General features: G+C 42.4%; 1 protein-coding gene across 2 annotated transcripts; it reads left to right on the forward strand.

The window, feature by feature from the left end:
- Positions 1–1451: 1451 nt before the first annotated feature.
- On the forward strand, positions 1452–27311 carry PPIL6 (peptidylprolyl isomerase like 6). Of its 2 annotated transcripts, none has more exons than XM_072141812.1 (8): positions 1452–1653; positions 7031–7126; positions 7470–7658; positions 14547–14609; positions 15158–15305; positions 20023–20079; positions 21873–22008; positions 27143–27311. In XM_072141812.1, exons 1-8 carry the CDS (start codon positions 1573–1575, stop codon positions 27144–27146), a joined length of 774 nt encoding a protein of 257 aa, XP_071997913.1. In that variant the 5' UTR covers positions 1452–1572; the 3' UTR covers positions 27147–27311. The 2 variants fall into 2 exon arrangements, with proteins under 2 accessions (XP_071997913.1, XP_071997911.1); XM_072141810.1 differs by having other exon boundaries at positions 1454–1653; positions 27139–27311.
- Positions 27312–27495: the final 184 nt, after the last annotated feature.

Raw genomic sequence — 27495 nt, forward strand, 5'->3', positions numbered from 1 at the left:
ACTGCCACTCACTGGATGTTTTTTCTTTTTCGGACCATTCTCTGTAAATCCTAGAGATGGTTGTGAGTGAAAATCCCAGTAGATCAGCAGTTTCTGAAATACTCAGACCAGCCCTTCTGGCACCAACAAACATGCCACGTTCAAAGGCACTCAAATCACCTTTCTTCCCCATACTGATGCTCGGTTTGAACTGCAGGAGATTGTCTTGACCATGTCTACATGCCCAAATGCACTGGGGGACATTTACATAAAGTGTCGGTGTCTGCATTGGCTTTGTTACCGACCTGCTCTCGGTAAGAAGACACACATATAATATTGTGGAGCTGTGCACATACATTTCTGGCGCAGAGACCATTTTCTGTCCCTGGGACCAAAATCTGTTCCGAGAACCAGAAATGTGTCCAACAGTCAGAGAACAGGCAACAGTGCAATAGCACTGTTTTGTGTCCCTGCTAGACCAAATCTCTTTTGGTCTACTTCACGCCAGTTTATAGCGTCCAAAAATGGCTGTGACACATATTAATTGTGTCTGAGTTTCCACTCCGCCAAAGCCACGCCCCTTTTCAGAGAAGAGTCGGGGCAGGCGGAAAAAGTCATTTTTTCTGTCCCCGACAGCTAATAAATAGGTAGGAGAGCAGAAGATGCGGTGAAAGCGCCACAAAACTGGCGGAAACACCATAGTAAATGTCCCCCACTGAGTTGCCGCCATGTGATTGGCTGATTAGAAATTAAGTGTTAACGAGCAGTTGGACAGGTGTACCTAATAAAGTGGCCGGTGAGTGTAGTTTTACTATTTTTGTGTGGGGCACAATAATCAGCGGAACTGCTGAAGGGGGCAGTGAGAGGGAGGTACAATAAGTAGGTGATCTGTTGGTGGACACAATATGAGGAGGTACTAGGGGGTGAGGACAATAAGATGGTGAGCTTCTTGGGGGCACAGTATGAAGGGGCTGTACAATAGGTGGGCGAGCTGCTGGGGGGTTACAATATGAGGAGGAGCTGGGAGCACAGTATCAGGGGGACAACAACGTGATAGGGAGCTGAGGGATAATGTGAGCGGGAGATGGAGGCACAAAGGGGGAAATTTATATTTTGTGGGGTCGGATTAAGTGGTAGAACAAAAGGAACTAAAATGTGGCTGTTAGAGGGTAGAACAATGGAAATGACAGCAAAGGTCACACTGTCAGGTGGTGGACAGCAACAAGCTGCAGTGACCCTCCTAGGCTCCCGTCTGGTGGTGGCGCTGTATACATTGTCTGTCCTTCTGAGGGAATCTTTGGCAGAACCTCCAGTGCAGGATACGTCTTCATCCACTGATGCATCTCCCAGGCTTCATCCTGGGAGTCCTTCCCAATAGCAGCCAATCAGATGGCTTGTTCCATTTTAGAAGCAGGTTATCAGAGTAAGAGCGGTGTCCTGATTAGTTGCTGCAGCCGCTATCTGTGCCGGTGTATACAGAGCTACAGCGCGCACGTTACACACTTCTCTCTCCACGTCACGGCTCCCCTTGTGTCTTGGCGTTGCCCGGGTGACAGGGGCGTGTGGGACGCGCAGAGGAGCGCTAGTCACATCATGGCCTCGGAGCGGCTGCAGCTAGAGGTGGTCGGGCTCCTCAGCGAACCCCCTTTCCACATGGCTAAATGTGCGGCAGAGGTAAAAACAAGGGGTTACCCGAGTAGGGAGGCCATTATCTATGGGGATGCCCACTATTAGCAGTGACCCTGTGATGTCCCCTCTATAGCAGCCCCTTACTCTGCACTGGCCACAAATGTCACATGAAGCTGAATCCAATATCAGAGGTTTTCAGAGTCTAAAAAAATCCAAATAATAATAATTTCTTATTACGGTTTTCACTGCGCTATCACAATGATACACCCCTTTTATTCTGTACGACCGCAGAAATAGAATATTTTTGATATGTTTTAATACCTTACAGTTCTGTAAATATTTGGAGAAAATCTTTAGGTTGCCATGACACCCTTTGACAGCTGTATGTGATGTCTTTCCTGAACCTGGCACCACTCATTGATAATGTTTTGGCACCTGCACAACCTTTTTTTTTTTCAAATTTTATAGGTGGCAAAAAGGAGGTGATTCAGATATTTGGGATAAAAATTTGTACTTTTTAATAGATTTAGTCATTTTAGGACACGGAATACCGAATGTGTTTATGATTTTTTGTATATGTGTTCTAGGGAAGGGGGGCGATTCAAATTTTTGTTAACTTTGTTTTCATTTTTTGTTACGTTTTTGAATCTGATCCCTAGGGATAAAAAAAAAAAATTCTGCGAGGCTTAGAAAATAGTAATGAAAATTTAAAAAACAAAGAACATTTTTCTCTGTGGAGAGGGCTTATTTGTCAGTGCAGCGCAGGGCTGTTAAGTCGGTAAGCCAAACTTCCAACTCCAACTGTGACTCCTCAATTTGCCTTAGTTTGACTCTGAGTGCAGTCACTCCGACTCCACAGTCCTGATTTTGTGGTCACTGTAGCAGTGCTGAGATAAATGTGGACATTCCTTCCCAGTTCCTTATTCCACTGATCTGTAGCAGAGGAGTTTTACAACTGTACATATACACAAAGTTCTGCACTCTGTGCCATGGCTCCTGACACTTGTAATTGTCAGGCTAAAATTACTGGCCCACATTTATTTAAGTGTTTGCACCAGTTTTCTTTCTGACTTTGCACTGAAAAGAATGTGCAAGCTGCTTGCACATGTATTGATATTGGGGCACATTTACTAAGGGTCCGAATCGCGTGCTTGCATGCGACGAAAAACGTGGGGCGTGGCCTTTGGGAAAAAACCAGACAGATTCGGAAAGATTGCGCTATTTTTTTTTTCTAAAGTGTCGCTTGACACGTACTTATATGCACCAGGAAGAGGATGGTAAACTCCGGCGGACGTCGGCGCAGCAGCAACACCTAGTGGCGCACGACCTTAGTGAATTCGGTCAAGCTCCGAATCCTCATAGGAGAACGCGCCCCTGTAACGCGACAGGACCAGGTAAGTAAATCTGCCCCAATGTGTATGCGCCAGTTTTCTGTCATGGCTGCACTGTCTCTGACAAGACAGAAAAATGTGTACCTAAAGGGGCGTGTTACTTCTTAGTCGAGTTTGCACTACATTTATCACTGACGTGCGCCACAATTCTGCAGCAGAAACAAAGTGCACCAAAAAAAAAACCAAAATGGTGCACACTTCCAGAGCAGTGCATGGCGCACTAGATAAATGAAGACCGAGCGCCAGTTTTGATTGATCTGGTGCACTCTGCACACTACACAGACAAACTACACATAGTTAAATTTATTTTTATTGATATTATTCTTTATAGATACAGGCGGTCCCCTACTTAAGAACACCCAACTTACAGACAACCCCTAGTTACAAACGGACCTCTGGTAATTGGTAATTTACTTTACTTTAGCCTTAGGCTAAAATAAACAGCTGTAACAGTTATCAAAGATGTCTGCAGTTAAGCTTTTTTTGTTGTCATGGAGGCCAAAAAAAATTTGTCTGGAGCTACAATTATAAAATATACAGTTCCGACTTACATACAAATTCAACTTAAGAACAAACCTATAGAACCTATCTTGTACGTAACCCGGGAACTGCCTGTATCTATATCCTATCTATCTTATATCTATCTATCTATCTGCAACATCCCCCACCAGGGCCTAGCCTTTTTCTTGTGTGCTTGGAGGCAGCCGGGCCCAGAATACTGGAGTGGCTGGCGGTTGCGGCCTAGGGCACACTGTTGTCACGGTTCTTGGTATGGGGACCGGAGGGCTGTCCTACAGCCTGGCAGGTCTCCAGCAGGAGGTGTGTGCAAGAAATAAGGAGGGAGAAGCTGATGTACTGGTTTCTCCTTGTGGCCACCTCTGAGTGTCTGTAGGATGAATCCCAACGTTGTGCAAATCAACTTACAGTTCTTTATTGAACAACAGAAAATGGCCAAACGTAACAGCAGTAGATTCCACAAGCTGGGGAGCAGGAAGGTTACTCTCAACCTGGTGGAAGATGCAGGCAGGGTTGATGTAGAGCGGACTGTGTCCAATAGTGGAAGCTGCAGTTCTGGTCTTGAGTCTCCTTACTTGCCCTTAGATATCAGACAGCTGCCTGAGATACCTCTACTTCCTGGTAGTGGGTCTGGATAGCCTGCTACTCTTTCTACTGACTTGATTACAAGACCATGTGCTTCCACCCAGCAGAGGTTTTTACACTCCCCTGGTCAGGTGGTAGCACCTTCCAGCTTGCTTTACAGCTACCTAATTGGACAATACAAATAACAGCATTAACCTTTCCAGGCAGAACCTACAGCTGCAATTACACAATGTCTAGATTCCAGAACCTTCCAAGAGAGGTGATCAGTCCCTAACAGCTCCTAACCTAGAGATGGCGCTATTCGCAACTTCCCACCTGCCTATGCATTGACAAGGGTGTTGCATTTCTATCTTTCTATTATCTTTCTGTTAACTAATCCAATTGCAAAAGGGCAATTGATGGTTACTCTTAAAGCTCTGCCCACTTATGCAAAATGGCATCTTCACGCTAAATCTACTCCCAAGCACTCAGCAGATTCAGTAGTTAACTAAATCTTGCTCCTTCCTCTTGTATTCTGCAGCCTTCGCCCTGTTGTTAGTGACTCCTCAGATGGCTGTTGCTAGGCACATTCCGTCTTCACTGACCTGACGAGGGAGATTTTACATGTGAGACACACACCCCTCTCCTCTCCCTGTTCTCAGCGGTTTATCTCATGGCTGAGTACTCAGGCACTCAAGTGCTGACAGAAGCCCTAACTAATGTAGTAACCAAACAACTACACTAATCTCTCCGTCAGCTTTCCCTGCACTTGTATATAAACAAATAATCTACATAGACACAAGCTGCAGCTCAGTCACAGTCCCGTTTCACCTCACACTTCACAGCAGGAAATGGCAGGAGAGAGAGACTCTCCAAGCACTCAGCACCCAGACAAAACACTGCCACCACCCACACCCACAAATTACGCGGACAATGCACACTGGTAATTCTTACAGAACATGCAATCCCTAAATATGATATGTTAAAGAACCTGGTAACATGAATATCTTAGGAAAGTTAGATTCTTTAAGGCTACAAGGAGGGGTTTATTAAAGGTTAACACTTTAATATACATGAAGGTTGAATACACTCATAAAAGCAAAAACTTGTCATATAATAAAAAAAGAAAAGGTTACAAACAATATACATACAGTACATACAGTTATGAAAATAAAATGGGCTTTGTATACAAATGACAAATACCAAAAACTGATACTGCGCATGAATGTAAAGTACATTAGTAGTCCTTCAAAAGTCCATTACACAGTACAGCAAAACACTCCAAACATTTAGCAGAGAGCTAGCCACATGGATGAGATCAGCATGTGCTCATGCCTGCTACGGTTCGGGGTTCCTCCCCTTTCTCAAGGTAAACTTTTTATCAATATATCGGCCACTAAAGATTTTGAAATAAAAAGTATAGGACTTGTTGCTAGTAAAGGAATCTGCCATCGGATCCACCTTATTAGGTAGATCCGTGATTGTAGGTTTCCTTTAAGTTTCATACACCACAAATTGTAGTCAGGTGATAAAAAGCAGCCAAACCAAATGCCAGACAGAACCTTTAAAGGGAGTGTGTTTTAGGCTGGTACCACACGCACTGCTTTGTCTGCCGCACCCACCAATGCGATTGGGAATGAGCCGCCGGTGTTTTGCATTAATTTAATGCAAAGAAAGGCCAATGCGATCGGGCCACCCCGGTAGGTGCGGCTTTGTCTGCGTTTTCAAACGCAGACAAAGTGGTGCGTGTGGCACCAGCCTTACGTTGGGACTGTAAGCTGGAGAGGACTGAATTATGAGGTACATGGAAGCAATCAGCACATGGCAGGCCATACTGATATTGGTGGGGGCTTACCATGTTCTGGCACATGGCACATACATTATACAAACTTGATATTTTTAAAGCCTATTTGTTGCATAGATCACCTTCTAACTGCAGTACAGGGCACCACCTATGAACATGTGTTACATATTTTATATGTGCCCCCTTCCTCAATGTATGTTTACAGTAAAGCTTAACAAACACAAATGGGGCCCTGCACAACCAAGTCAATATATTTAAGCCAACACAATACTACAGAATTTACCATAACAAGGAAAGCTGTGTTTCACAAAGGAAAAGTTCAAAAATGCAATTACAGGCAGTCCCCGGGTTACATACAAGATAGGGTCTGGAGGTTTGTTCTTAAGTTGAATTTGTATGTAAGTCGAAACTGTATATTTTATAATGGAAGTTCTAGACAATTTTTTTTCTTTTGCCCCAGTGACAATTGGAGTTTCAAAATTTTTGGTGTAATTGGACCAAGAATTATCAATAAAGCTTCATTACAGACATCTTACAGCTGATCAGTGCAGTCTGGGACTATAGTAAAGCATCCAGAGAGCTTCACCAGAGGTCACAGTGGGCAGAGGGGTCCGTCTGTAACTATGGGTTGTCTGTAAGTCGGGTGTCCTTAAGTAGGGGACCGCCTGTAATGTTATTCACAGGAAAAACACAAGTCAATATAGAAAAACACAGACATTTATAAACAATTAAACATTGTGCACAAGTTTATAGATATACAACAACTGGTTGTGTTAACCAGGTGAGGTTAAATAACCACACACCTCCGGAAATATTGGTGTGTGTCTTCACCTAGCGCTGCATGATGTGTGCCAAATATATACAACATGAAAAGATCCAGCAGCTGAATATGTTATAACATTTGTAACCTGAAGAGCCTTCCGAACTCACATACAGTAAAGATTATCTCCAAGACTAGTATAAAGTATCAGTGAGGAAAATTTCTGTAGTTAATACATTAATGGACGTCATCTTAATAGTATTGGGTAGATGACGGACAAACAGGAGGTGGAGAGGTGTTTCCAGTAAAACACTACTACTGTAAATAGAACGGTGATGGTGAATGTGCAGTGAAATAATCACAATTCATTCCTTTTTTTTTGGTTAGGTGCTGAAACATTCATTTGATGCTGATTTTGAAGACCCGGTGGTGAAGCCACTTCTTCAGTGTGCATGGCATGAATATTTATGCACTAAGAGAAAGGTGTATTTCCTTCTTCTATTTCTCTCAAGTTCTAGTTTACATAATCTAAAAGTATTTCCAAACATATTTCTCAACAGGGACTGCCCTCATTCACATGGTACAATGATATTTATTTAACTATCTGATGTATAGCGAAGTTATTTGTTATGATTTGTATACAGTTGTAATGTAGTTGTACCTTTAAATAAATATTACATGCACCTCTGCCCTCTATATTTCCAAATGTATAGTTAGTTCAACTTTCCAGAAAGAATTATGAAGTTTATGATTGAGGAGCTTTGGAAGTGAAGAGGTCAACATTGTCAGCATGGTTATTTATATTAACATACTGATCTACTTTTAGGAAATTAAAGGTGAAGTCTGGGAATTTTCAGCTCAGGTCATGTGCTTTGCTAATGGACAGTTATTAGGAGATGAAAAGGCCCTCAAGATGTGGGCTAATGAAATGTGGGGTTACAAAGACTACAGACCATTGCCACTGTACAAGGCTTTGGCAGAGGACTATTATACCAAATACATGAGAAATACTAAGGTAAGTGGCTATTATTATGTACATATAAGACTCATTTCAAACTACCGTTCCTTGCCTCCGTTTCGATCCGTAAAAATGTGAAGAATGGAGGTTTATCGGCGGTTTAACGTATTAATTGAAAATATCCCGTTTACATCAATGTAAATTTTATGACATCCATTATGTTCCCTTTTTTTGACAAAAAAATGACAGAGGCTGCAGTACTTTTCCCTCGTTTAAAATGTATGAAAAAACGGATCCATGACAAAACTGACCATATCGGATGACCTAAAATTTACATTGATGTCAATGGGATTTTGGTCTGATACGTTAAACCTCCGTTAAACCTCCATTCTTTTTTTTTTTTTTAATGGAGGGAAGGAACGGTAGTGGGAAATTAGCCTTACAGTAGTAACAAGACGAACATGTCCATGTTGCTGCAAAAAAATATCTGTGCGCAGTTCGTATTGTATCCTTAACACTTTTTTTTTAACATCCAAATGAATGCTTTTCCAATATATTTTCTGACCTGGCCAATTGGTTGAGAAAAATGGACTACATACGGATATCATCTGTGTTACGTCTGGGTTTTTTTGCACATTCATTGACTTCTATGGAGGTCCATGTTCTGCATGTAAAATAAAAAAATATAGCGCATGTTGCAATTTTTTTTCTCACAGTCTGCACATCAGTGAAAAAAATGGACACTTGAATGGACCAATAGAAATCAATTGGTCAGTATGCTATCTACAAAAAAAATGGATAGCATACTGATGTCAAAAACTCCTTTCTAAAAGAGCCCAATGATTGGCCACAAAAATACTTCGGGACCACTAAGGATTTAAAGTAGAAATGCACATACTGAGACTCTTCTGAACTGTGCCACCTAGAAACAAAGTTCTGGTATCTTTTTCAAAAGGAGAATATGCCCTTTAATATGTCCCAATGAGGCAAATCTACTTACTTGTTCCTTTTGCGATCCCCGATTCAGACGGTCCAACGAAGATGAAGTCCGGCGCGATTCACGTAGCTCTTGCGCCCGAGTTCCTGCATCCGTCGCCTCCCCACCGAGGTCCGCCGAAGTTCACCTTCTTCTTCCCGGCACTTGTAAGTGTGTGTCTTGCGACACAATTCGAAATGTTAAATCCCGCCCGTAGTCCAAATCCGTCAACCAACCCCCGATTTGTGTCGCATGCAAGTCAGCGCCGATGCGCCAAAATCCAATCACATGCGCCAAAATCCCCTGTTAAATGCGGCACAAAATGGAACTCGTTGCAAAACCCGACGAAAATGCCCTCCACGAACCCTTAGTGAATGAGCCCCAATATGTTTTAGGTGCCACAAAACCAGAGATATTTACTCTTAAATGTATAAAGTTAATATACAGCACTAACTCCTGACTGTGACCTTAACTGTGAATATTTCTATGTTTAACACCTGAAACACAATTCTTATTTAATATTAAAATGAAGATTCTACTCTTTAAAGTTATATCAGTATTCATACATAAAAAGTAGACCGCATACCCAAGGTCAAAAAAAGACTGATAGTTGTGGAGGGTGCCAGCAGTCAGTAAGCCACAGTCAGGGATTCCTCATGGATCCCATAATAGCAAAGTAAACCACAGCACAGGGACAGATGATCTCAGAAAGATCATCAAATGTTACCAAATGTAACATTTTGGTCACATTGCTAAATGTGGGTTTTGATTGAAATAAAGTACTCTTTTTGAGTTCATCCATCTCTGTGGTCAGGGCAGCCATCAGGAAATTCGGGGCCCCATACAGCAAAAGTGTCTGGGCCCCAACACACCCCAAAACCGAACAAGCCTCCTGCCCCCCGCAGTGACCTTTCACAAACAGGGTTTGAGGCCTGTTGCTACGACAAGGCACACTCTTCTGGTAGATTGCCAATAGGAGTCATACTTTTGGTCAAGTATATTTATTATAGTGCAAATATGGCATCAAAAACTAAAGCATGGTGAACAGTAAACATATAAAAGTGTTTAACAGACAACATATAACAAATATAACATTATAAAGTGCAATTGCTAGGGCCGCCACTATCTTTTAATGTTTTAATAAAGAATTGTGTTAATTACCAGTGGGGGTGCTCCAGTGCACCTAAGGGCTCTTTACGTCACCCTGCCACCAGTCCTGAGGTAATCTGAAGTCCTGGTACCTGTGCCTGCTCAGCAACCTCTGTGAATCACTGCATAAGGGTCAGGACTTCATATTTCCTCAGAACCAATGGGAAGGAAAAGAAGGAGCGTTCATTGCATGCCCCAAGGAAACCTAAAGTCCCAGCACCTGCACACTGATTCACGACCGACGCGACGCTGGCGGCAGGGTAAGCATGAAAGAACTGTACGCAGCGCACTGCGCACTCCCCCCCCCCCCCCCCCCCAGGGCCGATTCTAGCATATTTGCTGCCTGAGGCGAATATTAAAATGCTGCCCCCCCCCCCTCCGCTACCTGTTCAGAAAATGCTGAAAACTTTACTAACAATTAACATCCCTACAGACAGCTCCCTGACACTGTGTGACTGACTACAGGATCTGGGAGTCATTAGTGGCATCTAGTACCTTATAGATGACAATCTCTTCCATCAGGAGGACTTTATTCTGGGTTCTCCAATCCATGACGTATCACAGGTGAATTCACAGCTGGATATCTTCAGCTCCGTGCAGCATCTCCACCCGGCGTCCCTAAAAATACCACAGTCACTTACAGTATAAAGTCTCCTGGATAACAACACTGCGCTCCTAAATAACCCTCACAACACAAGTGACCGCACGCTACCCCACATAGAACACATCCCCTCATTATATATAAATATTCTACTGGAATTATAGCATGTACAGCACCAATCAATATACAACACCCCTAATTTATTAATACAGACCCCCCCCCCAATATTTGGTTTACATGATGCAAAGTAATCTATTGTATCTTATGAATAATATATCCCACCCAGTTATTATGTTACATGTGAATTTATATAGAGTACTACCCTGATTGAAGTAAATATATAGCACCTCCTAATGAATATATATATATAATTTATTTTTATAGGCCCCCCAGTATAAACAGTATCCAGCCCCATATAAATATATACAGCCCCCCCAGAATAAACAGAATCTGGCCCCATATAAATATATACCCCCCCCCCCCAAGAATAAACAGAATCTGGTCCCATATAAATATATACAGCCCCCCAGAATAAACAGAGTATGGCCCCCGATATAAATATATACAGCCCCCCAGAATAAACAGAGTATGGCCCCCCATATAAATATATACAGCCCCCCAGAATAAACAGAATCTGGCCCCCCATATAAATATATACAGCCAGGGGCGGACTGGGAATTTAAAATGGCCCTGGAAAAAACTATAAAAGTGGCCCCATTTAACGGGCGGAGTCAAAACAAGTGGGTGTGGTCAGATAAAGTGGGTGGGGTTATAACAGACAAATTGTTGGTAGATGGCCTTAATGCAAAACAATAACATTTTTTGCTATTAAGTGAATCTAATGTGCAAAGAATGTGACCTGTCGATTAGTAAATGATGCAAACACACGACCCGATAAGCCTTAAATACCTTTCCCCTGTGCCATACATGTACAATTCAGAGAAATCATATATTGATACTGCCTCCTATGTACAAGAATAATGCTACAATAACACATTTAGAACAACCCATTCAATCCTGCCTTCTATATACAAAATACACCTACTACAATACCTTCTCCCATATACAAGCCAACTACTATAATACTGCCCCCTATGTACAGGAATATAACTACTATTATACTGCCCCCTATGTACAAGAATATAACTACTATAATACTGCCCACTATGTACAGGAATATAACTACTATAATACTGCCCACTATGTACAGGAATATAAGTACTATAATACTGCACCCTATGTACAAGAAAATAATTACTATAATACTGCCTCCTATGTACAGGAATATAACTACTATAATACTGCCTCCTATATACAAGAATATAACTACTATAACACTGCCCCCTATGTACAGGAATATAACTACTATAATACTGCCCCTATGTACAAGAATATAACTACTATAATACTGTCCCCTATGTACAAGAATATAACTACTATAATACTGCCCCCTATATACAGGAATAAAACTACTATAATACTGCCCCCTATGTACAAGAAAATAACTACTATAATACTGCCCCCTATGTACAAGAATATAACTACTATAATACTGCCTCCTATGTACAGGAATATAACTACTATAATGCTGCCTCCTATATACAAGAATATAACTACTATAATACTGCCCCCTATGTGCAAGAATATAACTACTATAATACTGCCACCTATGTACCAAAATATAACTACTATAATACTGCCCCCTATGTACAGGAATATAACTACTATAATACTGCCCCCTATGTACAAGAATATAACTACTATAATACTGCCCCCTATGTACAGGAATATAACTACTATAATACTGCCCCCTATGTACAGGGATATAACTACTATAATACTGCCCCTATGTACAGGAATATAACTACTATAATATGTATGTATGTATCATATACAGCTACAGAAAACACACGAGATCCTCACCTATTGCATCCAGTGACATCAGGTGACGTCTCCTCGGATTAGACTCGTTCCTCTTCTCCATTAGTTCCTCCATCACCTTGTCTCCTCCTCCTGGTACACAGCTTTCCTGCAGAGTTTACCACACAGACGTCTTATGTTCTGCACTTTCCCATTGTCCCTTCTTCTGCTACCACCTATACTGTGCCCCAAATACTTTAATAGAGCCCCCTGAAATATTAGTACCACGCAACTAGTGCCCCATAATGTAACACCCCTACCCCAGACATAGAATTAATGGCCCCAACCTACCCCAGACATAGAAATTATACCCCCAGCCTACCCCAGACATAGAATTTATGCCCCCAACCTACCCCAGACATAGAAATTATACCCCTTGTCCGCCCTAGACGAATAATTAATGCCCCCCTGCCCGTCCCACACATATAATTAATGCCCCCCTGCTCCAGACATGTAATTAATGCCCCCTGCCAGCCCCAGATATAGAATATTCCCCCCACCCCTACCCCGGACGTATAATTAATGCCCCCTGCCAGCCCCAGATATACAATAATGCCCCCTGCCATTTAATAAATGCCCCCTGCCAGCCCCAGATAAACATTAATGCCCCCGCCATATAATTAATGCCCCCTGCCAGCCCTAGATATAGAATAATGCCCCCCGTCCCAGACATATAGTTAATGCCCCCTGTCAGCCCCAGATATACAATAATGCCCCCCGCCATATAATTAATGCCCCCTGCCCGCCCCAGACATATAATAATGCCCCCTGCCCGCCTCAGACATATAATTAATGCCCCCTGCCAGCCCTAGATATGGACTAATGCCCCCCCCCAGACATATAATTAATGCCCCCTGCCAGCTCCAGATATAGAATAATGCCCCACACCATATAATTAATGCCCCCTGCCAGTCCCAGATATACATTAATGGCCCGCCAGCCCTAGATATACAATAATGCCCCCTGGCCGCCTCAGACATATAATTAATGCCCCCTGCCAGCCCCAGATATAGAATAATGCCCCCCTGCCATATAATTAATGCCCCCTGCCAGTCCCAGATATACATTAATGCACCCGCCAGCCCTAGATATAGAATAATGCCCCCCTGCCATATAATTAATTCCCCCTGCCAGCCCTAGATATAGAATAATGCCCCCCTGCCATATAATTAATTCCCCCTGCCAGCCCTAGATATAGAATAATGCCCCCCTGCCATATAATTAATTCCCCCTGCCAGCCCCAGATATAGAATAATGCCCCCTGCCATATAATTAATCCCCCCCCCCCGATATACAATAATGCCCCCCATTCTATAATAAAAAAAAACAAAAACATAATACTCACCTCTTTGTAGGTTTCCTCCCGTCTTCCCTCGGTCTTCGGCAGCTTGGTGCAGAGGCGCGGGATAGTGACGTCACTGCTCCGCGCCTCTTACACCAAGCCGCGGAGCTACACGGAGACAGGCGACAGCTGACATGGTAAGTGTCAGCCTCCTCCACGCTACACAGGTCGCGCAATGACGTCAATTGCGCGACCTGTGTAGCTGCCCGTTATACACAGACGCAGAAGCAGCGGTGCTGCGCTGCGTCTGTGTACTAATTAATAGTACCTGCATCGCACGATCGTACGATGCAGGTACTATAAATTAAATCAAAAGTTGTAGGGAGTGCGGACCGGCCCCGCACCAGCTCCGGACCGGCCCAGGACCGACCGGCCCACCGGGAAAATTCCCGGTGGGTACAATGGCCAGTCCGCCCCTGGATGCGGCCCTGCCCCGGGCCCCCCCTAGTGTCTTAGAGTCCGGGCCCCATAGGGCAGTACCAGTTGTACTGCCCTATCGGCGGCCCTGTCTGTGGTAGCTAAATCACTTAAAAAAGTCTACATGAGACATATTTGCTCCAGATTCCTGTGCAAAATTCTATGAATTTGTAGTTATACCACAGTAGCAACTAAAGGGCTTAACTCAAACCAGATCTTATGTGTGCAGAACATAATTTGTGTGGATATTGTACTGCTGTGTGGCTATGAAGTCTGCATTATGTCAATTCATGCTGAATTTTTATGCAATCTGCAGTCCACAGGTTCAAATCCATGGCAATTCCAACAGCAAAGTCACAATAAATAACATTAAACTCATTGGGATTTGCTGCATATTTTTAGGTGATCCATTCACATTTCATGAGGATTAACTCGCAAACGTCAGATAAAAGATGACATGATGGCTGCATATCATTCCTCAAATCCAACTGAATATTTGTTATTCCTATGTGTCTTACAAAGTGTTATTTCTCCTTACAGCACATGTTGGTATACCTAGACATTACAATTCAGGATAAACCCATAGGGAGATTACTCTTTGAGGTAAGCTATCTGACCTTTGCTTTCTTTTTTAGTTATTTGACATCATTTAGAAAATATGATTGGAACAGGGAACATTACATTTTTGGTTGACAAAACCAATAAAGCATAGCAGTACCAGAGATTGAGCTATTGGATATTGAAGACCTCTCAGGGAACTAAACAAAGAATTTTACTAAAGATTTGTGATAGGACACACATAACATAATCACTGCAGGGTGAGCTGCAGTGGAACCACTGGTGGCTAATCCACAACAATTTAACGTTACAGCCTAGTGGTAGGGATTTATACAACTCCCATACCCATACTGCACAAGAAAACCACAAGGTGAAATGATTTTAACTATGGATTTGGAATCTGTAGTTTCCCAGGATTTATATATAACTATGAAAAAGAATGTAAATTTCTATACATTATATAATCTGCAAGGTGAATGCTATAACATGTGTCCTGTCAGTATTCAGTATAAGAAATTGCTGAGGACAGGAGTGGCTGGATATTCACAATATGCAGTCCATACTATGAAGTTAATAATATATTTGTTTTTCAGTTATTTTCAGATGTATGCCCAAAAACATGCAAAAATTTTCAATTCTTGTGCTCTGGAGAAGTTGGAGACTCTCAGAGTGGCTTAAAATTGCACTACAAAGGATCTCCTTTTCACCGCATAGTGAAGAATGGCTGGATACAAGGGGGAGGTAAAGAGATTTTAAGCATTAAACATAGGGGCTTATTTCCGGCCGCATTTTCGGCGGGTTTCCTGACTTTTCGGGGATCGCGCCGGGGATTGTGTCGCAATAGCGCCGGCATTCACGTTACACAAATCGAGGGGCGGGCCGTCGGACGATCCCACGGATTCATATTTAACATTTGTGTCGCAAGCCAAGCACTTACAAGCACCGGGAAGTAGACGGTGTTCTCCGGCGGACCTGAGCAGGGAGCGACACATGCAGGATATTGCGTGGATCGCGGCACAGTGCATCATCGTCGGGGAACGCACCCCGGGGATCACGACTCGGACAGGTAAGTGAATGTGCCCCTCATTGTTTCTTAAAAAAATATGGTCAAATTCACATGTCTGAATGAGAATTACATCTATTGCTTTTATTTTGGATGAAAAGAAAATCAATCACTGAGTGTCCACTCCATGACGCTTCATGCAATAATGAAAGCATGGCTGATAAGACCATTCCATAAATGCAAGTCAATTGTAACTATATGGAAGGGCTTCCCTTTACCGACATTATTTGATTTAGTTTTTTTCCTCCATAATAAAAGGAAAAAATAGAAATCTCTATTGAAGATGTGAATTTGGCCTTATTGTATAGAGGCTTTAGGTTTTATTTCATTTTTTTTTACATTAATTTTTATAGATTTTTCCAGTAAAAGAATACATACAAATGCGAATAACATTGATTTACAAAGAGATGTTGTTGTCAGTGTATCTCTACATAATGTTCACAGGAAATATCAATATAACAGTAAGAAGTATAGAACGGATAACTAGGCGACCTATGTGAGTGTACAGAAGTCAAGTCTATGCATTCTAGGAATTTGTACAGTTAGACATTAATAGTAGTGTATGAAGAACTAAGCCATATGTCCCAGTTGTTTAAGAAGTTGGGTATCTTATGTAAGCAGTGGGTGATGGTTTTAGGCTCTAGGTTTTAAATGATATAGTTGCAAATTACACTCACCGGCCACTTTATTAGGTACACCATGCTAGTAACGGGTTGGACCCCCTTTTGCCTTCAGAACTGTCTCAATTCTTCGTGGCATAGATTCAACAAGGTGCTGGAAGCATTCCTCAGAGATTTTGGTCCATATTGACATGATGGCATCACACAGTTGCCGCAGATTTGTCGGCTGCACATCCATGATGCGAATCTCCCTTTCCACCACATCCCAAAGATGCTCTATTGGATTGAGATCTGGTGACTGTGGAGGCCATTTGAGTACAGTGAACTCATTGTCATGTTCAAGAAACCAGTCTGAGATGATTCCAGCTTTATGACATGGCCAGGGCCGATTCTAGCATATTTGCTGCCTGAGGCGAATATTAAAATGCTGCCCCGCTCCCTGTTAAGTAAATCCTTAAACTTTACTAACAATTAACAACCCTACAGACAGCTCCCTGACACTGTGTGACTGACTACAGGATCTGAGAGGCATTAGTGGCACCTAGTACCTTATAGATGACAATCTCTTCCATCAGGAGGACGTTATTCCGGGTTCTCCAATCCATGACGTATCACGGCTGAATTCACGGCCGGATATCTTCAGCTCCGTGCAGCATCTCCACCCGGCGTCCCTAAAAATACCACAGTCACTTACAGTATAAAGTCTCCTGGATAACAACACTGCGCTCCTAAATAATATATACCCCCTCACAACACAACTGACCGCACTCTCCCCACATATAACACTTCCCTTCATTATCCCTGCTCTCATATATTTAAAGACCTCGTTATTCACCACCCAATTAAATTATATACAGCTCCCATATACAGATCCCCTACAGCTTAAATAAAATCTTGCCCCACATATACAGCCCCCCAGCTTAGTAATATAAGTAATATACTGTATCCCATATACATCCCCCAGCTTAGTAATATACTGTATCCCATATACATCCCCCAGCTCAGTAATATACTGTATCCCATATACAGCCCCCTCCCAGCTTAGTAATATACTGTATCCCATATACAGCCCCCCCAGCTTAGTAATATACTGTATCCCATATACATCCCCCAGCTTAGTAATATACTGTACCCCATATACATCCCCCAGCTTAGTAATATACTGTACCCCATATACATCCCCCCAGCTTAGTAATATACTGTACCCCATATACATCCCCCCAGCTTAGTAATATACTGTACCCCATATACATCCCCCAGCTTAGTAATATACTGTATCCCATATACATCCCCCAGCTTAGTAATATACTGTACCCCATATACATCCCCAGCTTAGTAATATACTGTACCCCATATACATTCCCCAGCTTAGTAATATACTGTATCCCATATACAGCCCTCCCAGCTTAGTAATATACTGTATCCCATATACAGCCCCCCAGCTTAGTAATATACTGTATCCCATATACACTCCCCAGCTTAGTAATATACTGTATCCCATATACATCCCCCAGCTTAGTAATATACTGTATCTCATATACATCCCCCCCAGCTTAGTAATATACTGTACCCCATATACATCCCCCAGCTTAGTAATATACTGTATCCCATATACATCCCCCAGCTTAGTAATATACTGTATCCCATATACACTCCCCAGCTTAGTAATATACTGTATCCCATATACATCCCCCAGCTTAGTAATATACTGTATCCCATATACAGCCCCCTGCTTAGTAATATACTGTACCCCATATACAGCCCCCAGCTTAGTAATATACTGTACCCCATATACAGCCCCCAGCTTAGTAATATACTGTATCCCATATACACACCCCAGCTTAGTAATATACTGTATCCCATATACATCCCCCCAGCTTAGTAATATACTGTACCCCATATACAGCCTCCCAGCTTAGTAATATACTGAATCCCATATACAGCCCCCCCAGCTTAGTAATATACTGTATCCCATATACATCCCCCCAGCTTACTGATATAGTGATATATAATATATAGCATCCCCCCCAGTATAAAATAATTATGGCCCCAAATAATATATATAGCATCCCCCCCCTAGTATAAAATAATTATGGCCCCAAATAATACATATAGCATCCCCCCCCCCTAGTATAAAATAATTATGCCCCCAAATAATATATACAGCATCCCCCCCCCTAGTATAAAATAATTATGACCCCAAATAATACATATAGCATCCCCCCCTAGTATAAAATAATTATGGCCCCAAATAATACATATAGCACCCCCCCCCCCTAGTATAAAATAATTATGTTCCCATATGATATCTATAGCGTCCCCCCCTCCCCCAGTATTAAACGTTTTCTAGCCCTATATAGTACCAACCCCTCCCAGTATAACATGAAACCTCCCCACATTTAATTAAAGTACATGAAAAATAATAAAATCATACTCACCTGCAGGCGGCTGCTCCTTCGGCGCGGCTCCGGTCTTCACGCGTGAGCCGCGTCTCTCCTGTGAGCCGCGGCTTCGCACAGTGACACAGGCGCATGACATCATGACTCCTGTGTCACAGCTTAGGACGGAGCGCGCAGCTGCCGGAAAGGCGCTGCGTCGCTCCGCATATAAATCGCGCCTGTGTCTTAAAGAGACAGGCGCGATTTATTTAGCTGGTGGGCGACTCGGGCATTAATGGACGTTAATGGACGACCGAATCACCCACTTTAGAGCGGCAAATTTCGCCGCCCTTTACAGGGACCCGCATTCTGCCGCCTGAGGCGAGATTTTCATCTGAAAGTAGCCATCAGATGTTGGGTACATTGTGGTCATAAAGGGATGGACATGGTCAGCAACAGTACTCAGGTAGGCTGTGGCGTTGCAACGATGCTCAATTGGTACCAAGGGGCCCAAAGAGTGCCAAGAAAATATACCCCACACCATGACACCACCACCACCAGCCTGAACCGTTGATACAAGGCAGAATGGATCCATGCTTTCATGTTGTTGACGCCAAATTCTGATCCTACCATCCGAATGTCGCAGCAGGAATTCCAATTTTCTACTGTCCAATTTCGATTGTGCAAATTGTAGCCTCAGTTTCCTGTTCTTAGCTGAAAGGAGTGGCACCCGGTGTGGTCTTCTGCTGCTGTAGCCCATCTGTCTCAAAGTTCGACGTACTGTGCGTTCAGAGATGCTCTTCTGCCTACCTTGGTTGTAACGGGTGGCGATTTGAGTCACGGTTGCCTTTCTATCAGCTTGAACCAGTCTGTCCATTTTCCTCTGACCTCTGGCATTTCCGCCCACAGAACTGCCGCTCACTGGATGTTTTTTCTTTTTCGGACCATTCTCTGTAAACCTTAGAGATGGTTGTGCATGAAAATCCCAGTAGATCAGCAGTTTTTGAAATACTCAGACCAGCCCTTCTGGCACCAACAACCATGCCACGTTCAAAGGCACTCAAATCACCTTTCTTCTCCATCCTGATGCTCGGTTTGAACTGCAGGAGATTGTCTTGACCATGTCTACATGTCTAAATGCACTGAGTTGCCGCCATGTGATTGGCTGATTAGAAATTAAGTGTTAACGAGCAGTTGGACAGGTGTACCTAATAAAGTGGCCGGTGAGTGTATATGTAATCATGACTGCAGGCACTCATAATAAGAGCTGCAAGTATAAATATTTGATGAAAAAATACCAAACTCAATTTGTTGAACCTGACTACACAACATAAGTATTTTATTATAGATATTATTATTAAAAAAAGTAATTCATTGCTGTTGTTAATTTTAAATAGATATAGCGTCTGGAAAAGGAAATGGTGGAGAATCTATTTTTGGGGATACATTTGAAGGTAACTATAAATGCTTGTATTGTGTCAGTTATTTTCATTATTTAGCATTACAAGTTTTATTAGAGTACAATTTTTCATAGAAAAAGATAAAATAAAATAAATCATCACAGTAGATTCAGAAATATATAAACCAATCAAGCTGTTACGATGCATAGTCCCCTAAAGTAAGGTATAAAAAAACTTAACTATATGATAAACCAGAAGTATTGCTCATGCAACCTTATTTTACAGGAGAAATATTGAGTGTTCCATAGTCATACTAATAACAGAACGTCCTGCAGCCCTAGTCTCACTAAATGGGAATATATACTGGGAATCAGGTGTCTTTTCATCTTCAAATGACTTCTTACTTTCTTTGTGCCAGTAAGCCTCAGATACCTTCAGCAACTGAGTAACAATAGAGAATGGAGATAGGGCATTCATTTAAATAGGAATTAAAGGAATCTACCATCAGAATCAACCATAGATAAACCAGGGACACATACTTAGATATCCAGGCACTGTGACTGAAGTATTCTTCTTATATTTTTCATTCATGGCCTCCTTTCTTCTAAATCGGCCCCTCTGTGGTTTAGCTTCACAGCACACATTCTATAGCTTCACAGGTTACAATGTCTCCCCCTGCTCTCTCAGCACTTCCCCCTCCTTCTGTCTGCTGTGATCCCAAGGAAAAGTTTTCCTGTACGCTACAAGACAGAGGGGTTCTGGTAACGCCCCCCCCCCCTCCCTAAGAGGCCTTCTGGCCTAGCATAATTTTAAAAGTTATGGTCTTGGGGCCATCTGCTACAAAGAAAACAGTGTTATAATTGAGGATCCTTCCTCTAATGGAGGCTGCCTGAATAATCCTTGGATAGGACATCAGCATCACAAACCTCTTTAAGTGGAAAAACCTTTGCATTCCTATACAGAAAGTAATTTTATTTACAGTGGCACCACAGGACAGGAAGTTGGTAAAACAGTAAGGCTACATTCACACTAACGTATGGGGGACGTATATACGGCCGATATACGTCCCCCATATACGTCCCCCATACGTGCGGCACCGTACCGTTCCGTACCCGGGAAAAAGATAGGACCTGTCCTATCTTTTCCCGTAATATGGCGCCGTGCGCCATAGGTTGCTATGGAGAGGGGCGGGGGTGAGCTGCGCTCACCTCCTCCTCCTCTCCCCGTACACTGCCGTTGCCCGCTACGGTACGGTACGGGCGGGCAACGGCAGTGTGAATATAGCCTAAGTGTGCTTTATTGTATATGTGTAAAAATTTCGTTCAGTTTTTGGCCCTTAGACAGCGTTGTCCTTGTTACCCTACATCATACTTTCATGAAATGTCTGCTGCTGAACACAAGTGGAATTTTGTAGCATAAACAGCCGACACAATAAATTACTAATCTGGTTTCTTTGTGGGTTCCTATGCTGTGACTTATAAACCTTGAATCGTACAAGCTAAAAACCACAAAGTTATACCCACAGCAATAATTGACCATGCATAACAGTTTATTCTTCAGGTTTTTTTTTACCCAACATCTGGGTAGGGTGTAGATCCCACCATCAATGTTACATCACATTTGTTTGTCTGGGATAGAAAAAATAGTACATACAATGATTTTTCTCTCATAATATCTAATCTAGAGAATAAGCAGAACAGTATTGGCTTCATTAACTACTCATAGTCGATTTGCTGTGACAACACTAGGACGGAAATATGTTACAAATGAAGTAGCTTTTATTGTTATGTGTAAGTGCTCCAGACAAGCAATGTATATTTCTTACCTGCTGAAAAATTATTTTGCAGATGAAAGTTATGCAGTTCCTCACAATAAGCGAGGAATTCTTGGCATGGCCAATAAAGGACGACATTCGAATGGTTCCCAGTTCTATATAACTTTGCAGGCTACTCCATACCTGGATACAAAGCATGTTGCATTTGGGTAAGTACCTTTCAAGAAAAGCTTTATTTAAAATAAAATAAACAACAGAAAAAAAACAGATTCTGCATGCAGCTTGTACCACAGCATACAGTGGAAGTTGTCTGCATCATCTGTGGATGCATCCTTTCCTTGTTGAAGCCAAGTGGCCCTGTCCACCCTGGACACTGTAAAGGCTCGTACAAACAAACATTGCTTTGTGACATGTGCTAGCTGTTGTTTCTAAAAAGCACACATGCTCATGTATTTCTACGGGCTCGTACTTCTAGCCATGTGTGAGTCAACTGCCTAAGCCACAGATTTTCTAACAGTTCCTACTCCTCCCCATTTTTGGGGCCCTGAGAAGTCTTTTCTATTGTCATCGAAGCATAAGCGGAACTCACAGGTCAATGATACATGGGTTTGTTGTTTGCAAACCATGAATGCGTAAGCTCATATGGGTAGAACATGCACATTTTACCATGAATCTCCTAAGCAGCCAAGGGCAATTATGTCATATATGGCCTTGTCTGTTGACCAGTAACTAACTGAACTAATTTCTCCTTCCCCTCTTTATCATCGTTTCTGCAACTGGATTCTTCAGTGAGCTGACAAATCAATCTTGGAGAATCTGTATTAATAATACATTGATTTAAGGCCTTGTGCACAAACTTGTTCTTTTGCCACTCAGGCAATTAAATGTAAGGGATATGAGAATCTAATCTAAGGTAGAAAGTTTCAGAATTAATGCTTTCGGTATGAAAGAATTAAAAATTCTTTATTTATATAGCACCATCAAATTCCGTGGCGCTTTACAGATTTTGAGAAACATACAAATAAAATAAGACATTACAGAGTAACAACAGTCATATGAAACAATAGGAATTATGGCTCTGCTCGCAAGAGCTTACAGTCTATGAGGATGTATGGGTGACAAAAGAGGTATACGCTTATATAATGGTCCAACCATTTTTATAAGGGGATGGAATAAAAATAACTTCATAAATAAAAAATGCTGCTGCTTGGACCATCCATCAGCCGCCATCTCATCTACAAAGTTCATAGTCACGGAGACTGCATTTTCTGGATAACAGACAGGGGGAGTACCCAGGATTGGTTAATAAAGAATTACCCTTGCATGCAGTTAGCGAGTGTGATAGGCCTGCCTAAATAAATGAGTTTTAAGAGAACATTTGAAGCATTGGGGGTTGGGTATTAGTCTGATAGACCGGGGTAGTGCGTTCCAGAGAATTGGTGTAGCTCTGGAAAAGTCCTGGCGACATGCGTGGGAAGTTGGAATTGAGGAAGAGAATAATCTAAGCCAGTGATGGCGAACCTTTTAGAGCCCAAACTATAACCAAAATCCACTTATTTACCGCAAAGTGCCAACATTGCATTTTTAACGGTAACTTCTTCACCATCTATCAATCGAGTCGGCCCTTGAGGCCACTAATACAGTTGAAAGAAGGAGGGCACATTCAGACTATCATTGTAGCTTCTCACCAGGGTCTCTGTACAGTAAGAATGTAGGGTCCAGTAGGATGACCTACAAAGACACTGCAGTTCTATCAACACTATCTCACTTTTACCGCAGTTCCAAACAGCCAATGAAGTGTTGTTTTAAAACAGAGCTGATTGCAGAATCTCTGAAATTGCCTGGGTCTGCAGGAAGATTTGGTGACTTTGGTCCTGTTTGGTGAGCACTGTCTCTGAGTAAGTGGCCCGAGTGCCCACAGAAAGGGCTCTGAGTGCCACCTCTGGCACCCGTGCCATAGGTTCGCCACCACTGATCTAAGCTCACTAGCAGATCGAAGAGCACGGGTTAAGTCCCCAAACTACGGCCCCTGGGCCACACGCGGGCCGCGGACCGTTTCTATCCGGCCTTAAGCAGTGGGCAGGGGCCTCCGTCCGGACAGGAAGCTCCTGCATGTCACTGTATAGTGCTTGATGCGGCGGAAAACGGCCGCTCGAGCACTATTACTGCAGGTGGAGCCATGTGGCCCGGAGGACAACCCCAGCACACATCGCTCCTTGAAAATGGATGCACGGTGAGTACAGGGTTTTTAATTTTTTTTTAAACAGCTGTAAAGAGATTGTGGAGGGGCAGCATATGAAATAATTAATGGTGGAGGGGCAGCATATGAAATAATTAATGGTGGAGGGGCAGCATAGGAAATAATTAATTACGAGGGACAGCATAGGAAATAATTACGAGTGTCGGCATAGGAAATAATTAATTACAAGGGACAGCATAGGAAATAATTAAGTAGGAGGGGCAGCATAGGAAATAATTACGAGGGGCAGCATAGGAAATAATTAATTACGAGAGGCAGCATATGAAATAATTAATGGTGGGGGCAGCATATGAAATAATTAATAGTGGGGGGCATATGAAATAATGAATTATGAGGGGCAGTCTAGTAATAAATGGGGGGGGGAGGGCAGCATATTCAATAATTAATGGGGAGGGGTATCAGTATATATAATAATTAATTGGCTCAATTAATTAATTCATTGGGCCAATATATAAAATACTTCGCAAGGAGGTGTAGTGTATTAAATAATTAAGTGAGGGACGGCCCAGTGTATTATGGATGCAGTCACATGTACCGCTATTTATTTTTAAACTTTAGTCCGGCCCTTCAACGGTCTGAGAGGGACAGTGAACAGCCTCCTATGTAAAAAGTTTGGGGACTCCTGGGGTAGAGGATAGACTGAGATGACAGGTATGGGGTTGCAGCATTATGAAGAGATTTGTGGATGAGGGTTATTAACTTAACTTAAACTGTATTTGGAAAGAGATGGGCAGCCAGCCAGTGACTGCCACAGGCTGGAAGCATCCGTGGAGCGTTTGATCTGAAAGACTGGCCTGGCTACTGCATTGAGAATAGATTGCAGTAGAGAGAGTTTAGTGAGTGGAAGACCGATTAGAAGGGAGTTACAGTAGTCTAGACTAGAGTGAATCAGAGCGACAATTAGTGTTTTAGAGGTTTCGATTGTAAGAAATGGTTGGATTCTAGAAATATTTTTAAGGTGCATCTGAGTCCAGCACAACCCCAAGACAGCGTGCCTCCTGCCTCGGGGTTAGAATGATATCACAGACAGAAAACCAAATCTGCTGATGGTTTGTCCAATTGGAAAAGAGGACCTAGGCCTGAGCCCTGAGTAACCCTGACAGTGAGAGGAAGAGGAAAAGAGAGAAAGATCAAGAAAAGGAGACACTGAAGGTGCAGTCAGAGAGATCGGAAGAAAATCAAGAGAGTGCTGGGTCCTTCAGGTCATTGGAGCGAAGCATCCTAAGGAGGAGCTGGTGGTCCACAGTATCAAACGCTGCCGAGAGATCTATTAGTTAGGAGGAAATAGTGCCCTTTGGATTTAGCAGTGAGAAGATCGTTGGAGACTTTAGAAAGAACAGTTTCAGTGGAGTGTATAGAGCGAAAACCAGATTGTAGGAGATCAAGGAGGGAGTAAGCTGAGAGATAGCAGGTTAGTCAAGAATAGACAATGCGCTACAGGAGTTTCGAGATGAAAGGGAGATTAGTGACTGGTCGCTAGTTAGCAGCACTGGATAGGTCCAGTGAAGCTTTCTTTAGTAATGGGGTGACAAAACATGCTTGAAGGAAGAGGGATAGACGACAGAAGAGAGATAAAGGTTTGAAGATTTTAGTTAGATGAGAAGTGACCACTGGGGAGAGAGACTGTACGAGATGTAGGGGGATGGGGTTACAAGTGCAGGTAGTGGGGCAAGCAGAGGAGAGGAGCCTGGACAATTCTTTCTCTGTGATTGGCCCAAAGGAAGAGAGCGCGAACAGGATGAAGTAGCAGAGGGAAGGGGATTAATGGAATTGGTGAATTGGAATATGATTTCATGTCGAATAAAGTAAATGTTATCTTTAAAGTTTGTGGCCTAACCTTTGGTGTTAGTAGGGAATGAAGAGTATCCCAGAGCCTTTTAGGATTGTTAGGTAGGATATTATATTAGTGAAATAGACCTGTTTAGCAAGATGGAGGGCGGTGATATAAGTTCTAAGCAAAAATTTGAAGTGCAGAAAGACTGCAGATGTGCCCGATTTTCTCCACAGACGTTCAGCACTTCTGGAGCACTGCCAAAGGAAACGGGTTTAGGGCGTGTGCCAACGACTGTGTTGAAATGTCCGGACTGAGGGAAGTGCCACCTCATCCAGGGCACTTCTAAGGTTGTGATTATAATGGTTAGTAGCCAGGTTAGGACAGAAGAGAGAGGAGATGGGTAGAAATTAAGGCTACGGTATGGAAACATTTACCCTTTCCTTAAATGGATACGATTACGATAATTCTGCTGGAATTTGGATTTTTTTTCAGCTTGTCAATACACCGCAGAGAATATTAAATAGTGGCAATAGCCACAAGCCAAAATTAAAAAATGGAAAAGCTCTGCAGCAGGAATGTGTTAAACTCATTGCATTTTGTAGTTTGTAGCAGAATATCAACTAAATCTCAGCAATCCGATTGTGCTATACCTCATTCGTCAATCAAGATCTCATAGTAGATAAATAGATAAATGTGCACATTTTTGTTTTAACCAAGTAAAAACACATTTTTTTCTAATTAGATTTTGTTTTTGTAATTCTAAGAAATCATTAGTAGCAGGGTCTCCACAGGCTGCCCAAGGCCAACCCTTGCAAAAATGTAATCTCTATCAGTATTATGTTTATTTATGTTTAAAGGGAACCAGTGACCTCCTCCCGAGCTCCAAAACCACAAAGAGTACTTTGTCCGTCAGTTGAAAGTCTTCAAAAGACTTGCTGCAGCTTGTTGTACTGCTTTTCTCACCATCTTCTCCATAAAATCTTGTGCATGCGCACTGTACCTGTGATTTACCTGACCAGTACAGGAGCGCACAGGAGGCGTGGAAGCGGAGTTAGTACAGACGGCCAGCCGACCATCTTGACTGAATAGTCGAGCTTCCCAATCTTCTTGACTTTATCTTGTGGTGGAGAGGGGAAGAATGAAAGAACTTTTTGGAGGTATGCTGCAGTATTGGCAGGCTATAAAAACACTTTTTGAAGACTTGCAAACTGACAAGCTACTCTGTGTGGTTTTGGAGCGTGGAAGGAGGTGACAATTTCCCTTTCAGAACAATGGAAACTAATGGAATTGTTTTCTTTGTTTCAGACAGCTGATTGAAGGTAGTGAAGTGCTACAGAAAATGGAGGACATTCCAACATACAATGAGAGACCAAAAGTGGAATGCAGGATTATGGATTGTGGCATTTTTACCCCTTAACAATTCCATATTTTTTAAAAATTATTATTTTACAAACATATTAAACAAACTAGCCTTTAAATCATGCTGAATGGTCTATCTGGGGCCAGGAAAAGCCATTTTGGTGCCCTAAATTTGCAACCCCCCCTCACAAGCCATAGAATCAGTTCACAATGATCTGATGTTTAGACATAACAGACTGATAGTGAATGAACAACGGTGCACAATTGAAATATTGATGTCCAAGTCAGAAACTCCACAAAAGC

This window comes from Engystomops pustulosus, chromosome 3 (genome assembly GCF_040894005.1).
Source record: "Engystomops pustulosus chromosome 3, aEngPut4.maternal, whole genome shotgun sequence".
NCBI classification, from domain to species: Eukaryota; Metazoa; Chordata; class Amphibia; order Anura; family Leptodactylidae; genus Engystomops; species Engystomops pustulosus.